The 18,440-nt window shown below is 42.7% G+C and overlaps 1 protein-coding gene across 1 annotated transcript; it reads left to right on the top strand.

The window, feature by feature from the left end:
* The first annotated feature begins 68 nt into the window (after positions 1 to 68).
* On the top strand, positions 69 to 18,232 carry LOC120689058. Its single transcript, XM_039971404.1, has 5 exons — positions 69 to 206; positions 1,015 to 1,112; positions 8,740 to 10,526; positions 10,559 to 10,677; positions 18,110 to 18,232. The coding sequence occupies exons 1-5, from the start codon at positions 69 to 71 to the stop codon at positions 18,230 to 18,232; spliced, it is 2,265 nt and encodes a 754-aa protein (XP_039827338.1).
* The last annotated feature ends 208 nt before the right edge of the window (positions 18,233 to 18,440 follow it).

Genomic DNA, 18,440 nt, shown 5'->3' with positions numbered 1-18,440 from the left:
ATCGCAAGCAGGAGTTTGACAAGTTAATGATGGCAACATATTCTTTTCATCCCAATGGACGCCATGCGATGAAAGATTGTTTTGATCTAATGGATAGATTTGGCAAGACTGAGGACAAGAAGAGGGATGATAAAGGCAAGAAAAAGGATAATGGTGATCAGCAACCAAAAGGGAAGAAGGATGGTTTTCCCCAAGTTAACAGGGAGGTGAACATTATAATTGAAGGGAACGATTCGCACGAAACAAAGCGTCAACAGAAACTTATCAGCCAATAGGTTTTTGCCGCTGAGCCGGCAACCATGACATATTATCGGTGGTCAGAGGTGCCAATTTCAATCTGTCGGGCAGATTAGTGGTTTAACTTTGAGTGCCCAAGTAAGTTAGATTTGGCAAGACTGAGGACAAGAAGAGGGATGATAAAGGCAAGAAAAAGGATAATGGTGATTAGCAACCAAAAGGGAAGAAGGATGGTTTTCCCCAAGTTAACAGGGAGGTGAACATTATAATTGAAGGGAACGATTCGCATGAAACAAAGCGTCAACAGAAACTTATCAGCCAATAGGTTTTTGCCGCTGAGCCGGCAACCATGACATATTATCGGTGGTCAGAGGTGCCAATTTCAATCTGTCGGGCGGATTAGTGGTTTAACTTTGAGTGCCCAAGTAAGTTACCGCTAGTTTTGGATCCAATGATTGGCAGTATTCGAGTCAAGAAAGCATTAGTAGATGGGGGGTGGCCTTAATATTTTGTTCGCAAAGACGTTAGAAAAGATGGGAATTGCTCGGGAAAGTCTGGAGCCTTCAGATACTGCTTTCTACGGAATAGTACCTGGCAGAGGGTCGATATCGCTCGGGAACATTTTTTACCAGTAACCTTCGGCTCCCTAGACAACTGCCATTTGGAGTACTTACTGTTTGAGGTGGTAGAGTTTGAAACATCATATCACTCTATATTGGGCCGACATCTTTGACGAAGTTTATGGCTGTTCTACATCATACTTATTTGATTATGAAGATGACAGCACTAGGAGGGGTATTGACTGTGAGAGGCAACCTCAAAGTTTCGCATGATTGTAACATAGAAGCTCTGTCATTAGCTGAAGAGGTAGAAAGGCATGCTAGACAGCACCAAGTAGTAACTGAGGCGGAATCAATGAACAAAAGAGACAGTTGAAATACCTTGTTCAATGTCAGAAGTTGAGGGCATTGAACCAGCAGAGAAAACTCGAAGGGTCAGTCTGGAGTTGGCCGATCTAACCAAAACAGTATTGATCGGGTATGGTCTTAATGAGAAATAGGAAGGCTCGCTCGTCTAGTTCCTTCGGGACAATTGAGATGTTTTTGCTTGGAAACCATCAGATATGCCTGGAGTCCCTAGGGAATTGGCTGAGCACAGGTTGAAAGTTAATCCCGGCGCGCGGCCGGTCAAGCAAAAGCTATGACGTTTTAGTTATGAAAAAATAGAAGCCATTCGGAAAGAAGTAACTCGGTTGTTAGCCGCAGGTTTCATGAGAGAAGTATATCATCCCGACTGGGTGGCTAACCCAGTCTTAGTTCAAAAGAAAACACAAGGATTGGTGCATGTGTGTGGATTACACTGATTTAAATAAGCATTGCCCAAAAGATCCGTTTGGATTACCTCGTATAGATCAAGTAGTGGATTCCACAGCAGGATGTGCATTGTTATGTTTCTTGGATTGTTATTCAGGCTACCACCAGATTGGCCTCGCCAAGGAAGATCAAGAGAAAACGTCTTTCATCACACCATACGGAGCATATTGTTACACATATCAACGAGCAATACAAAAGTGTTTTGCTTCTCAATGGGGGAGGAATGTGGAAGCTTACTTCGATGATGTGGTAATTAAGACAAGGAAATCTGAGGACTTCATTCAAGATCTAGAGGAAACATTCAAGAATCTACGGTTGTTTAGGTGGAAGTTGAATCCCGAGAAATGTGTGTTCGGAGTACCGTCAGGGAAATTGTTAGGATTTATTGTTAGCAACAGAGGCATTGAAGCTCATTTGGAAAAGGTCGTTGCTATAACCTGTATGGAGCCACCCGAGCGGTTAAAGATGTACAGAAGTTAGCAGGGTGTATTGCAGTGCTTAGTCGGTTTATATCCCGCCTTGGCGAGAGGGGATGCTTTTTTCAAACTCTTGAAAAAAGCAGAGAAGTTTGCATGGACGGCAGAGACAAACCAAGTATTTGAAGATCTCAAAAAGTTCCTTTCTACGTCACCAGTTTTAACTTCTCCAAGGAGAAGGACAGCAGCTGAAGAGCCAGAATAAATTTTGTTATATCTAGCCTGCACCACGCACATTGGTGGTGGAACGCAAAGGCTTCATCTCACGTCAGGCAAGACTTGATTGAAGAGGAATCAGGCATCTCTTGCAATGAGAGCCAACACGCAAAGAACCCTACAGCGTGTCGAAGGGGAAAAAAAAAGAGACTTTACGGTAGGTACACGTAGAATGCATGGTCACTCACTCATCTATAAATTATCAACAACCGATGCTATATCAAACCACATCGTTACACATATATCTATTGAAGCCATTCTCTACCACGCAGTTTTGTGCTCCAGGCCCCAGGGAGCCATCGGCATGAGGGCGCTGAGAACTTATCAAGATGGTGCCGTCATGCAGACTTACTTTCACGCAGCGCAATATAGGTAATTCAAACAATTATTTCATCATACTGCTACTCCCTTCGGTTTGTAATGTATGATGCAGTTGTTTTTTTCGTCCTATCCAAAAATAATTAAATTTTATAAACTTTCTTGTGACATGTTGAATCACCGACTATACTTTAATTTGTTATACTAATCTAGTGGTGGGTGTGCTCCTTAACTACCATTTCAGGCTTGACAAAACCGAAGAGCTAGTCTAATATTGCCTGAGATGGGTAATTTATATGCACATTTATGTATAATCTTAGATTAATTTGATGATGTCATAAGTCTGTAATTTAGATTAAGGCTATTAGGAGGTTACTTTAGGTTAATTTTCATATTGTAGAGGGGGGTAATTTAGATGTAGGTTTAGGTGTGACGTTAGAGTATTTTTCATAATAAAGATTTAGTTCCACTCCTTTGGATTGTGAGGTCCTGGGTTGGAGGCTCAGGGCAAGCGAAATTTTCTGTAAGAGACCGAATTTAAATAGGGTTGTTGAAAAAATTTCTTCTCGTCAGAAAAACCGGAGTTCGGGGGTTTTCTCGATTGATTAAGTGATGTTGTTTCTTCTTAATGCAAAGCCGAGGGGACGATTCTTTCTCCACTGGTCGAGTGGTTTTTAATATAGAACATTTTTAAAATGATGTTTTAGAAAAGGAATAAGTTCATATTTGATCCCTCAATTATCATGATTGTCTAACTTTATCTTTCAACTATTATTTTGTTCAAATCGGACACCTCGACTCACAACACGAATCAACTTTGGCACCTGGACGTGTTTGAGTGGCTTTAGGCATGATGTGTCAGTGGTATTGTTATTTTTTTTTTCCACCTAAGATGTGACATGGACACGGTGACTCTGACTCCCCTATCCTCTCCGTCTCTCCCCTTCACTAGGCGTCAGCTAGACGCCGCCGCCTCCCCACACCCCTCACATCCCCTGCGCATCGGGCACCAGCATCCTCCGCCTCTGTACTCGCCCGCACGGGGCGTCTCCAGACCTGCCTCCGTGGCTGTTGACGGGAGAGGAGGGAGGGGAGATGCTGGCGGGAGAGGAAGGGTGCGCCACGCCAGCCGCCAGGGAGGAGGAGGAGGTGCCGAGCTGGCGCGGAGGGGCAGGTGGAGCGCGAGGTGGAGGTGGACCCGGCCCAGCGCGCAGCTTGGAGGAGGAGGCGCCCAGTGCGTCCTGCTCGACGAAGGAGAAGGTCGGCGGAGGCAGAGGCGGAGTGCAGGTGAAGGCGACCGGGGATGGCACCGCTGACAAACAGGGGAGGTGAGCGATGGTGGCGGAGGCGTGCGACCGGCGTGGACGAGCAAGGGAGGGGTGTGAAGGGGGCGGCGGCGTGCGGCCGGCACGACCGGGGACAGCGCCGCGGACGCGCAGGGGAGGGGAGGGACACGGCGGTGGCGAAGGAGGCGTGAAGTCGGCACGGGAAGAGATCGCCGCCACTCCACCCCGCATCCAACTCCGACCGTCGCATCCTCCAATGCTGCTCCTTTCCCTGAGCGGCGCCTCCTGCAGTCCTTTTTGGCTGTCTCTAGAGCCTTTCCTTGCGGGGCTCTCCTCCGCTGACGTGGATCCGGCGCCCCCGCCTCCGACCAGTGAAGATCCATAACGGATAGTCCAAGGGGGGCTGTTCTCTACAAGAGAGGGAGAGAATAAAAAAAATACATAACGGATAGGTTTTGATTTGCAGGAGTGTTGCCGTGTCCCGCCTCGTTCTCCTGTCACGGTTCTGCTGGGCTAGCCTGGGACGGGACGCCTCGGTGGCTCGTCCAAGATTCTCTCCGTAACGATGTCCATCGGTCGGGCCTTTTTTTCATTTTTATATAAAAAAAACAAAATTTCAAAAATATATGTCTATAGGGAAATTTCCAAAATTGGGTGGCTGTCACCTCCGTAGGGTGCCTGTCGCCCATCCAATTGGCGACATGATCTAAATGTAAAAAAAAATTTACATTTAGATCATGGCGCCCAGAGCGCATTAAACAGTGAACTTATAAAATCGATACAAAATTGTAGAAAAATTGAAAAAATACAAACTCAACTGTACTGGATTCTATGAAATAAAATCTACAACTTTTGTTACATAAAGTTTTTCATTTGATCAATGTATTTAAATCAAGAAAAATAGTTCTTATACCTAGAAAAATCTGAAATAATTCATTTGGTCTAGTTGTGCTTATCTAAAATTTCAAACTTTTTTCATAGCTCTTAGGAAATACAAAAAATGGTACTGTAAAAGTTATGGCTTCTAATACTCAGTATAGCAGCATGGATAAATAACTCATTTAAACTAGATATATTGCAAGATCTAATTTAAAAACTTATTCTAGAAATATTTTCTGGGCCTACCAATTTTGTACAAGCCTATGCTACACTCTGGCCAAAGATGACATACATCCAAAGGATGGATCTTGATATTTAAATAAAAATGCATTAAACTGGTATTTAAAATAGAGCAAGATACATTGATCAAATGAAAAACTTTATGTAACAAAAGTTGTAGATCTTGTTTCATAGAATCCAGAACAGTTGAGTTTGTATTTTTCGGATTTTTTTACAATTTTATATCGATTTTACAAGTTCACTATTTAATGCGCCCTGGGTGCCAGGACCTAAATGTAATTTTTTTATATTTAGGTTCTGTCGCCAACTGGATGGGCGACAGGCACCCTGTCGCCTATTAGGGGGGCGACAGGCACCCATTTTTGAAAATTTCCCTATTCGGCATATATTTTTGAAATTTTGTTTTTTTTAATATAAAAATGAAAAAAGCGCATCGGTCGGTGCATCCTCTGCTTTGCGCCCAGCGGCCTCGAGTGACCGACAAATCCGCGATAATTGTTGGGCCTTAGGCCCTGTTCTCTGCAGCTGCGGCTGTTTCGGCTGTAAATACTATTCTAGCTGCAAGATTGTAAGAGAAAAATATTGTTTATGACTGCAAAGAAGCTGAAAGAATCTGAAAGTAGTCGTAAAGAATAGGGCCTTAGTTTCTTCGTCGTGTAGTAGCCCACTCTTGCTCTTAGACCGTATGTTATGGGTACGTATCACTAATATAGTTAACAAGTTATGTTCTAATAGAATTTAGGGATTCACGCCTTAATATAATTTGTATTTATTTAATATGATTAGGTAAAGACTCGTGTTCTAAATATAATTTGTATCTATCGTATGGTGTGCGTCCTTAAACGTATTTTACTGATGAATGATATAACCGTATTGTAATGATAGAAAATAATAATAATACTTAGAGCTGACCAACTTTTTTGTGTGCCTAGAACCTCTTTTTGTTATTATTAGATAACGTCAATCATTAACTAAAGATCTTAAATATTGACAGACAATGCATTGCTACGGGCATAATATAATAAACAACGTCGTGAGCTAGCCTCTTTTTGCACTCGTCTCTCCACACTTGTATGTAATAAACTGACACGAGAAATCAAAACATGAATCAATTTCCTCCTAATGTTACCTTCTATATACAATTTTATCGATGCATCTGTGTTGCTACGCCACACGATCCGCTTCTTTATCCATGTTTTTTATGTTCCCCGTAAAAAAAAAGCAAGTGCCAAAGGGAGCCCTACCGTTTCTTGGGGGACGAGACCACGAGGGAACCAATCCAACAATCGGCCCCTTGTCAATGCTGTGGGCTTGTCTAGGCCAATTGCGGAAGCCGTTCGCCGCACCTTTAGCTCGTCAACCACAGGCTGACGCCACGCCCATGTAGGAGGAGGCACGTCGACTCTGAATCATGGAATATGGCCAGAGGTGGAGGGCGAGCCAGGAATCTAGCTTCCTTTTCCCCATTGTCTTCTCTTCCTTCCCCCCTTCAGCTTCAAGCAAAGCAATATTAGGCTAAAACCAGCAGCCCCTCCATCCCTATTCCAACTACCCCTCTCTCTGTCTACAGTGTCGTAACAGTACCACATTTAATTTCGCAGTCGCCTTTTGCAGTTGCCGCTGGTTTCAGCCTTAGTGAACCTCTGTGCTGTGGAGCAGCAAGCTGAGCTCATGCTCGGCTGCAGCCTACAACCAACACCATGAAGCGCGCCCAGCCACACCCTGGCGGTGAGTAACGCCGAGAACGTGGGGATTGCACTGGGTTCAGCAGCACCGCAGGCCTTATTTGCCGTTTGGAGATCTGATTTGATTTTGCTTCCCCCATGAGATTTTTCTTTCAGCAACCATCTACGGACCGACGGGTCGATTTTACGTATATTTATGAGCAGAAAATCTAAAGTGTCATGGTGATATGGTATTTATTTCTTCTCGGTTGATGAGTTGGGCTGTTACCGATTAGGATTAATGGGCTAGGCTGTGGTGGATTTTCCCCCTACCTTTACTCAGTATTTGTATCTCTGTTCGATTCGATTTTGTGATGAACGGAGTCGGAAAAGCTTATTTAGTTTATCTGTCCTTATAAAGAGTGAGTTTAATCAAAACCAATTTTCACCTAATGGATTTATACCTACCTAGACTCATAGATCAACCGTGTCCCCACAACAAATCAAATAAGGCCCACAAAAAGCACCAAAAACGGGTTACACGTGGCAGAACGCGAGTTCCTGCCGCATTCTGTCGTGCAAATCGTCGGGCGCCCGGTTTTTCTCCATAATTTTTTCACCAGTTTGGATGCATACCCGACACATGTGCCCAGATCTCGCCCGTCATCACGCTAATAGCGTGAAGATTCGGACCATTTAGATCCTGTCACAGCCCAACAAAAGTCGAATAAACCAGTCCCATACATACATACAGTGACAAAGGTACAACTTAATTTTGTTTCCTGGACAAACATGGTCATAATCATTACCCGTGTTCTCGTTCTCGTCAAGGAACCACATGCAAAAGAACAGACAATAGAAATTCGCTCACCTCCGCTGCGGACGATGGGACGGGAGGAAGGCAGCCCGGCTGCGGATTTGGCCACGCCGGGGAGGGAGGAGGCCTCCGCAAGCTGGTAGCCGAGCAGGCCGACGTGAGGCCAGGAGGAGAGGGGCGCGGCGGGGCCGAATCCAGTCTGATGGAGGACGCGTGCCACCAGGGGCGCTGCCGCTAGGCTCTAGGCCGCTCGACGGCCGCGCGAGCCGACGAGGGGCCCGGCGGTGGCATAGGAGGAGGCCAAGTGGGTGGAGAGAGCGAGGAAGGGTGAGTTGTGTTGTTTTAGAAAAGGGAGGGTGTGTTGTGTGGCTAGGGCGTTGGCTGGCTCTTCTCCTAGTCCGCTTGGGCAAATGCGACGGGTGAGATGGGTTGGGCCGGCTGTGGCCCAACTCAGGTTGGGTTGCACTGTAACTTCTTTTTTTTCGATTTCATAATGATTCAGCTTGCATTGAGCTCCTCTTGTTTCATTCTAAGAACAGTATGCAACCTTTGTTTTTGATTCAATAGACAATTAATCTATACTAATAAAGTGTGATAAAGAGAAAAGGCGAAAAGGATTTAGTTAATATTTCGCAACTACTAATGTGAAGTGAAATTCTATTTGAGCCACGTGCGGGACGCACGTGCATTTTTACTAGTTATTAGGTAAAGATAAAGATGTGCATACACATGGAATGATATGAAAATACTATGGCTATTCACGGTGCTGTTACTCCATATTTCCCTTCCAAAAAGAATATACTAGCCTAGTCAGCGAGATTCTTTTCTCTATATCACAATCATCCGCATCCATATTTCTCTATATATTTGCTCTATATCCAACTATCCAATATTTTATAAGACCTCTCCAACTACCATATCTTACGATCAACTACCATCTCCAATTAATAAATACAATCAATATTGTAATATATTTGAAATTATATATATGTGCAAATACATTATTAAAACAATAAATGTATATATCCTATATATGGAATAGATAGCGGCCGCACTGCGAATGGTTCTTGAGTGAGAGTTCTGAATCAAGGAATCATAAAATGTTCCATTAGCGGATCTCATACCAATGGTGCCAACAGTTCGTGATTCCAATTATATTAATATTGCAACAATGACACAAGAAATTGTGTAAATTATTGTTAGCTAATTGAAACCTGCTGTGTTGTTCACCAGCTCATTGGCTGCTCGTGCCGGAGAGGCCTGGAACGAGTGGGAGATCCAACTCCTGGTGATGGCAAGCTTCTCCCTGCAGGTGTTCCTCCTCTTGTCGGCGCCCTTCCGCAAGCGCCACAGGTCTAGAGTGCTGAATGGCTCGCTATGGGTCGCGTACTTGATGGCCGACTACGTCGCGACCTATCTCCTTGGCCGCCTGACACTCCTTGTGGCCGTAGCCGGCAACAACGGCACACGGCGGCAGGAAATGGCGCTGTTCTGGACGCCGTTCCTGCTGCTCCACCTCGGCGGACAGGAGACGATCACGGCCTTCTCCATGGAGGACAACACGCTGTGGAAGCGGCGGCTGCTGGACCTGGCCTCCCAGGTGACGATGGCCGTGTACGTGGTGGGCAAGCAGTGGCGAGAGTACAGTCAGCTGGTGGCTCCCATGGCGCTCATGTTCGTCTGCGGAGCCGTCAAGTACAGCGAGAGAATATGGGCGCTGAGGGCAGCCGCCGTGAGGGCACCCGGGAGTAGCTCCATGGCAAGCCTTGCCGATCTCGCCTACGATGAAGGAGGCCGGGAATCGGATTATCGGCACGCAGTTCTTTCCATGTATTATGAGCGCCTGGTTTCTATTAGCTCAGGAGACAGTGTATTCGAGCGCGTCATGGAGGCGGCCTTCGCGGAGCTACCGGCAAGCTTGGATTTTTTCATGGACGTAACCCCTTCAGATGTGAGCGGCTTCACAAATGCTTATGACAACATTCAAAGTTATCTGATGGACCTCAAGTCTTCAAAGAACAGGGATGGGATGGTATACAAGATGGCTGAGGTACAGGTCTCCTTGATCCATGACTACCTGTACACCAAGTTCGGCGCGGTTCGATTCCAAGCCCCAAGATCATCGTGGCATCCTACCATGGGGGCCGCGCTCCAATGGCTTGGCTCTCTTGGCCTAACCTCTGTGGCTCTTGTGTTGTTCGCTATGGCCAGCGATGGGTATGGCCGGCGATCTGATGTTGTCATCTCTTTCATACTGCTCGTGGGCGCCGTTGTCATAGAGATATCCTCCATCTTCATTGCACTCGTCTCATCATACTGGGCAGGCACCGGTGGTGTAGCCAACCGTCTCCATCTCCATGCTAGGGACTGGTCGGGGAAGATGGCACAGTACATGTTTGATGATGCAAGCCTCATGGAGGACGAGGACGAGGACGAGGACAGACCACAAGCAGCAGCAGCAGTAAGGGCGGCAATCAGCTGGATGCTCGCATCAATCAAGACGACGACAACACCTGACGTCGCCGTATCTCCTGAGGTAATGAAGCTGCTTCTAGACAATGTGCTTGGCATAGCGACCTATCTGCGCTCCCACAACTGGGACTTCAGTAGGTTCCAAGGCCAGTGGGCTCAGTGGGTGGCCGACAGAGTCGAATTAGGTGCAGAGCATACGACGCTTGTCGTTAATCGTGATGACGACGATTATGACCGTCCAGCATACCGCCCAGCTTACAAGTCACTTAACGCTAGCGGCATTAAAGAGCTAGGTTTTGTGCCTAGTGTGGTTGTTTGGCACTTGGTTACTAGCATATGCTTGCTGGACGGCGACAGCCCTGCCGAGCTCACAAACCCTTGCAAGGAGCTGTCCAACTACATCATGTACCTTGTGGCTAAGTGCAGCGTCATGGTTGATAGCAATGGGCACGTCGTGATTGCTCGAATCCTAAGAGATCCGGAGATGAGGTCGTCTTTGCACGCTGAGCTTCACCAGCCAGAAGGTTTCATCTCCAAACTCCGTGAAGGCGACAAGGACTAATGGACTATCGCTACTCAGGCTGGACCTATTATAATTCTACCAGAGCTCGCCGTGTCTGTGTGATGCTGCTCCACATCCCACAAGCAAGAGATCGATGGGACATCATTGCTGCGGTGTGGACGGAGATTCTTTGCTACATGGTGTTGGAAATTTATGATCTCAGGATAACAACCTAGATCTACATGTCAATAATTTTCACAAATTAGAGATAACATACCAAATAAGTCATGTACCGTGATTGGCAGGTACACCTAACGTTTCCATCTATAAGTCGGCACTGGTCTCACAGTGTTGTCTATAAATATAAGACGGAGGGGTACCCTCTGTAACCCTAATCAGTTAATCTCGCGATTAGCGAAACACCAATCAATTAGAGCGCTGGAAGGGCTGGAAGCGCGACTTCCTCATCTACTTCGTGGCAGGCACAAGGAGTTGTTGTTCCTCATCTACTTCGTGGCATGCACAAGGAGGAGTTGCTGCTCGTCAAGAACTTCATTAACAGAGAGATCTAAACCTCTCCAATGGTGAAGATCAAGTCTATTTCATCTACATCAGTCATCAGCCCTACTACTACAATTTCAGAGGCGTTCATGGATTCAAGAAGCTCTGGTCAGTTTAATCTAATTAATTCCGCATTAAGTAATTAGTGATCATGATTAGACTAAGCTAAGATCCTATTTATGATTAATTAAATCTAACAATCGGTATCAATAGCCTTCTTAGATCTGTCATGATCCTAATCCAGAGCCATCAAGTTCTTAGCCTCTGATTAATGTCAATTTAGATCTGTTTCGTGCTTAATCATGGGTAATTAATTCTGATATGGATCTAATCATTTAAGTGCTATGTGCAAATTAGATCTGTTTGTGCACAGCTACATGATTAGATTGGTTTAAGGTGTTGCACAAATTAGATCCTAATGTGCAACTTCATCTGCTTCTACCATTAAGATGCAATCAGTTACTGCAGAAAAGTTTTATATGTTAATTGAATGCAATTAGATCTAATTCGTGTATTTAATTAAGTCATAATCATGCAATTAGATCTAATTTGTGTATTTAATTAAGTCATAATCATGCAATTAGATCTAATTGGTTCGGTTAGGTCAAGTCTAAGTTGAAATCTTGATCTGTTTAAGTATAAAAAGTCTCAGATTAGATGCAAACCATTATGTTTAATGCTAATTCATGATTAGTCTGAGGCAAATTAAGTTTATTTCATGATTAAGTTAAGTAATTAAGGTTAGGGTTTACAATTGCTACTAAGTTTTCCCCATGATTAAACCCCTGATCATGTATATTCCGCAAATTGAAGTTAGATCCATGAAAATGATGCATCAGAAAGCAAGTAAGAAGGAGAAGATTGGGCAAATAATGATGAATTAAGCAAAGTCCCAATTTTTCCTAACCCTAACCCTAAGATTGAAGGAGTTCTTACCTGAAGGGTGTATCTGAGCCATGAGATTAGGCTAAGGACACCCCAACGAAGCCCCTCGACGGGGAGCCACGCGACTCGGTCGCACGGCACCCCGGCGAGAGGGTCCGAAAGGGCGTCAGGCAGCGCATCAGGAGCAGGGTTTCTCTTACCGACCGGTCCGGCCAAACCGGCCGGGTCCGGTACCGGTATACCGGACCGGTTTGGCCGGAAACCGGTCGGTACCGGTCGAAGTCAAATTTGAATTTAAAATTCGCAGTGCAAACGGTTCGTACCGGTATACCGGTCGGTTTGATCGGTTTACCTGGTAACCGGCCAAATTCAAATTTTTTTCTTTTTTGGTTTAAATTCAAATGCCCGCAAAGTATACTAAATGAATGTTTGTATAACATATTTTAGTCTAAATGAACCCTCCAATTCTTTTTTGTACTACTTTTACATTGTATTTGTATACTTTTGTATGCACACTTTTTTTGTTTAACTTCAAATCCCCGCAAACTATACTAAATGAACGAATTTTTGAGAAAATTTGACACCATTAGATTCGTCGCACCTTGAAGTATTTTTAGGAATTTTTTGAGAATTTTTCCTTTTTTTGAATTTAAATTTGAATTTTGAATTTGGGCCGGTTTGGTACCGGTCCAAACTGGAACCGGGCCGGACCGATTTGACCGGTAACCGGTCAAACCGGACCGGTTCCTACCGGTTTGGTGAACCCTGATTAGGAGGTGGAGCCCTCAGGACTCGCGCGAGGCAGCACACGGTGCCACCCTGCGCGCCCCCCCAGGGCGGACGCGTGGCGCGCGCTGCATCAGGCAGCGGCGGCCGCTGGCGCAGCTCCCTGGGCGGACACGAGCAGCATCAGGCTGCAGCGGTGGCCGGTGCAGTCCTCGGTCGAATGCGCGGCGCTCGTGGCTGAGGCCCGGCCTGCGCGCATGAGGCAGGAGCACGCGTGGCACACGCAGCACCTGCGCATCAGAAGTCGGCGGCCAGCGCTACGCGGCCCTGCAACGGCGCTGCTGCCCCACGCGGCTGGCGCAGGCCCGATGTGGCCGGTGACCGCTTGGTGCAGACCATGAGGAGGAGGCGGCGCTGTTCCCGCGCATGGGCTACAGCCAGGCGGCGCATGCTGCGGGCTAGTGTCCTGAGCAGCGGTCGGTCGGACCCCAGTAGCGCCGGCGCATGCTGTAGCGGCGAACGGGCTGCTGTCTGAGGAAGTAAGAAGGGAAAAGAGCGAGTTTTTGGACCGGCTCCGGTTTTTTATACCGGGTGGAATTAGTTTCCAGCCATCCGATCGAAACGAACGGCCAAGATTGCTCCGCATTAGGGTTTCGCGGGATGGGCCGGACTGGGCCGAGCAACAGCTTAATGGGCCGCGCGCAAGGAGATTGTTGGGCCTGTTTTCACGAGTTTTAGCCCAGTTTAAGTGTTAAAGCCTTTTCCATTACTGTTTCTTATGATTTAAGTTTAATTTAATTGATGTTTATGTTTAAGGCTTTAATTATTTTCTGTTGCACTTATAATTACCAGCATTATATTTATTTAATGTCCATGAGTATTTATTTCATATTTGAGATATCTATTGTTTATAATTTCGCAAATAAGTTTATTGCTTAATTTATCTATGATAGATATTTTTCAATTATGAATAGTGATATTTTCCATAATTTTGATGTTATAAGGTCAATTTAAAAATAATTATGGAAAATCATCATTGATAATGAGTTTATTTTGGGCTATTAATGAGTCTTGTTATTTCAAGCACAATTAATTTTATAAAGTTTGATGTGCTTGTTAAATGAGAAAGAATCTAAAGATTGATGAGTCTTATCTTTGTAAGTGCAATAAAGTTTAAATTTTTAGTGCAATTAAGTTTAATAATATTTTATGCACTGATTATATAATGCAAAGTTTAAGGTTTTATAAGACTTATATTTACAGTGAAATTTTATCTCTTCATGATTTATGTGTTATTTTCACTGTTTAAATTTGAGTTTAAAATTCCAGAATAAGTGTATTTGTCTTAATGTTTTCATTATGCTTTATTGATAAACAATGCATTAGTTCGCACTATTTAAGCTGAAAAATTATATGTTTTCCACCATGTACAATTAAGATGCTCTCTAATCAAATGGAACCATCGAGAAGTTTGATTAGAGTACACTTGTAATTAATTATGACCATCGTTGTTTTAATTATGAGTTAATGATAAGTTTTGTTTGTTTTCCCCATCGGTGATGCAAATTGAAACTTATGACATGATTTTAATCAGACCATTGTAGGGTTAATCTTGTGTCTTTATGTGCATCTTATTGTATAAGATTATTGAGACTTCAATTTTATGATTTTTCAGTGAATTATGAGGGCTTGCTAAGCACCATTGAGCCTTTTGATGGCACCAATTTTCCCAAGTGGAATAAAAAGGTGCATGCTGTTCTCAAGGTTCTGGACCTTGATTACGCATTATGTGAGGATGAACCAATTGCTCCTGCGGCAAATACTGAGAGTTATGATGAGCAAATACGAAAGTTTAACTCCAACTTGGAGAAATGGAAACATTCCAATAAGCTTGGAAAAATGATTATCAACCAATCAATCTCAGTTGCCATAAGAGGAGTACTTCTCTGTATAAAGAATGATGGGGAACTAAGTGCTAAGGAGTTTCTAAACTCCATTGAGGAAAATTATGAAGTTGATTATGCCAATTTCTTCATAAATAAGTCGTGTACCTCACATTATAATGGGCAAAATGGTAGCATGTATGATATGTCTGCTGAGTTGAAAGCTCGAAAAGTTCATTGCAAGTTTTGCAAGTCACCTGATCACATAATGAATCAATTCCCTGAGTTTATGGAATGGATTGAAAATAAGGGTAATAAAGTTGTCTCATAAGTTCTCTTAAGTTAAATCTCCCCATAAGTTTTTGGTGGATTGATTGAGATGTGCTCCCCTGCAGGTCATTAAGTCTGAACCATAAGATAAGGGGAGACAAGGGGAGAAAATCCAACAAGTGATGATGGAAAGGCAAAGACATTAGAAGCTTCGCATTAGTTCGTAGCTATTAACTTGGCTCTAGTCTTTGTTTTTGATGATATATTTTTTGGATTAAGTAAAGGCATATTTGTTTCAGTAATAAGTGATTCTGAACATTTTGTTAAGTTTTGAGATAATAAGTACATCATCATTGTTGATTTTGCTATCTTGTCAAGAATTATTTTATATATTTCTTGCATATTGTGTAATGCTTCAATAAAGTTGTTGATGAGACCTTGCCGAAATTGTGATATTATTAGTTAAATCACATTTCGAAGGGGAGAATTGAAATGTCTCATCAAGTATAAGAGATACTCCAGTAATTAGTTTCTCATAAGAATGAGAGATACTCCAGTCATTAGATGTAAGACAATAAAATAGCTATAACTTATCACCATATTTTATTTGCCCATAAAAATTGATATTCAAAAGGCCGAATTTGAAAATCGGCTCATATAAAGGGTGAATATGATGGAGAACGCTCTAAAAACCATTGTGACAGGAGAATTACTCCATAATTGCCAATCGTCTCAAATAAAGTTAAGTGTAACTTTATTCGTTATTCTGGCCATCGCTGATTAATGGATACATCTTCACAAAGTTTTATTGCTCTAGTTCATTTTAGCCATTGCTATTTGACTAGTTCAATGAAGCTCGAGACTTTTGAAGTATGGCTTATATTTATCATTTCTGGCCATCGCTGTTTGGTAAATATTTGACCATAAGTTTTGCTGCTCTTATTCATTTCTAGCCATCGCTGGTGTGGGCTTGATCCGTAATGGAAGTTGATCAATGGTATACTAAAGATAAAGAACTTATGTCATGATGAGCCACCATTTATGGATATCCTAATAAGTCTGAGGGGTACCATTATATTTCTACCACTATAGTTGTCTCAACTATTGTGTTTCTGTGTTTCTAAAGGAATGCAAAGATTAGTTGTTTCAATTGTTGTGTTCTTAAAAGAATGCAGAGATTAGTGGGAAATGCAAAGATTAGTTATTTCAATTGTTGTGTTCTTAAAAGAATGTAGAGATTAGTGGGAGTCAGTGGGAGCTCACAAAGGAGGAAGAGATGATTTGAAGAGAGTTTTCCGCATCGATGATTCAAATAAGAGATTCTCATGATGTTTAATTCATGCCGTCAGTTAAGTAAACCTCCATCTTAAGCTACCATATATTTTGTTGAGTATTCTCATAAGTTGATTAATCCCAACATCAAGATGTGGTAACAATTGATGTTGGCATAAAATAAAGAACCTCATTTGTCTTGAAGGTCACTATTAAGGAGGCCATAAGTTGAGTCTATGAGCTTCAGTATAAATTTCTGATGGAATCAAATAAGTACTTTGCCATGAGTGTTATTCCGAAAGAGAATTAAAATACTAAGCTTATAGTTTACCATGATTCTAAATGTTCATGGATAAAGGCATGTACTGAGATTAAGGTGGAAAACTTAGTATCCTAATACTTAAGTGGATGATGCTCTACTAAGTAAAATGGCGATTAGAATATTCCACTAAGGTTGAGAGCATTTTTATCCTTCAATTAGATTTAAATTAATCTTGGTGAAAGCCTCTTATGTTGTGGGCACTAATGTACACTAAGATTGGACCAAAAAAGTATTGGGATTACCACTAGAGACATAAGCTGTCTAAAGTGGTAAATGTGAATAATGTTAAGATACGCTATTCTATTTTGCATAGTGATGCAAATTATGTCTAATATCCTAAGAATAAAGTTAAGATAAAGAAAAAGGAAGACGTTCCTTATGCTTCAGATATATGAAACTTATGCATGAGTCTCTAAGTGATTGACTTTGCATTTGTGAGCCGGAAAACTTTATGTCTTTAGTATTATCAAAGAGAGGTCCACTGGATATGTACAAGACACTTAAACATGATTGTTTATTATAAACTATTCAGTTAATAGTTCTGTATGAGTGTATGGATGTAAAAGTGCACATTAGATTATATCCTTCACTCTTGCAGAAAAGAGCAAAAATATTGATAGCTCTAAACAAACTTGGTATAATGAAAGCTGAGATTGTATAAGTCATGTTTTAACTTATCAAGCTTAAGAATTATATTTCGGTATAAAGTTTGTGAACAGCAAATTTGTACTGCTATGATTGCGGTATTTATTCGAGTAACAACATAATTGTTGATGATGTCAAGACTAATGATGATTAAGTATTATATTGTGAAAGAAAGGTCCCATGATCAAGTTATTAAAGTTGAAGAAATAAGTTTGAGTTAATGCTAGCAAATCTTATTAAAGACTTGTCACTAATTCCATTTAAATTTTCGCGAAATTAAGTATGGGATTTGTGAACGGTCTTGGACATAATTCTGGATACATGATCGTTCCCAAATAAGTAATAAGCATTCTATCGAGGTATTGCAATGAACTGTGGGTAATGGGGTCCCGGTAGTGAATTAAATACTACTGACGACGCATTGGTCCGGTCTTACTGTTGTACTGAGTGTGAACATAAGTTTAAAGCGAACCTAAGTTGTTAACCGTTCGATCAAGTGGGAGAATGTTGGAAATTTATGATCTCAGGATAACAACCTAGATCTATATGGCAATAATTTCCACAAATTAAAGATAACATACCAAATAAGTCATGTACCGTGATTGGCAGGTACACCTAACATTTCCATCTATAAGTCGGCACCGGTGCCACAGTGCTGTCTATAAATATGAGACGGAGGGGTACCCTCTGTAACCCTAATCAGTTAATCTCGCGATTAGTGAAACACCAATCAATTAGAGCGCCGGAGGGGCTGGAAGCGCGACTTCCTCATCTACTTCGTGGCAGGCACAAGGAGTTGCTTTTCCTCATCTACTTCGTGGCATGCACAAGGAGGAGTTGCTGCTCGTCAAGAACTTCATCAACAGAGAGATCTAAATCTCTCCAATAGTGAAGATCAAGTCTATTTCATCTACATCAGTCATCAGCCCTACTTCTACAATTTCAGAGGCGTTCATGGATTCAAGAAGCTCTGGTCAGTTTAATCTAATTAATTCTGTATTAAGTAATTAGTGATCATGATTAGACTAAGCTAAGATCATGTTTATGATTAATTAAATCTAACACATGGCACTTAACAGTGGAGCTGCGTTCCATGCCAATCATCTCGCCACCGGTGGAGAGTTCCTCACGCAAGTCAAGATGCTCCTCTTCATTATACGATTGCCTTTTCTTAGGAATTCTCTGTGAGCTGTAGTAATATAACTAAGGCCGCGCGCGTGGGGCCGTGATACATGAGACATCAGTTCTATATGAATTTTATTATCATCTGAGAAATGGTAGAAGGCCTAATAAATATGAAAGGCATTTGTTCTTTCCTGTAACCTCAATAAATATTATTGTCACCCATGCGCGCGGGTGCCGCGATGTATTTTTTTATGATTGTTTGACATTGAGT

Source organism: Panicum virgatum, chromosome 9N (assembly GCF_016808335.1).
Source record: "Panicum virgatum strain AP13 chromosome 9N, P.virgatum_v5, whole genome shotgun sequence".
In the NCBI taxonomy this organism is placed as follows: Eukaryota; Viridiplantae; Streptophyta; class Magnoliopsida; order Poales; family Poaceae; genus Panicum; species Panicum virgatum.
This window is presented reverse-complemented; position numbering and strand designations above follow the sequence as displayed.

Bases quoted from the DNA above. Each gene is read 5' to 3' on its own strand.
- LOC120689058 (XM_039971404.1), top strand. From the start codon at position 69: ATGAAAGATTGTTTTGATCTAATGGATAGATTTGGCAAGACTGAGGAC. The intron at 207-1,014 runs GTGAACATTATA...TTGATTATGAAG, and splicing joins TTCCCCAAGTTAACAGGGAG to ATGACAGCACTAGGAGGGGT. The intron at 10,527-10,558 runs GCGACAAGGACT...ATCGCTACTCAG, and splicing joins CATCTCCAAACTCCGTGAAG to GCTGGACCTATTATAATTCT.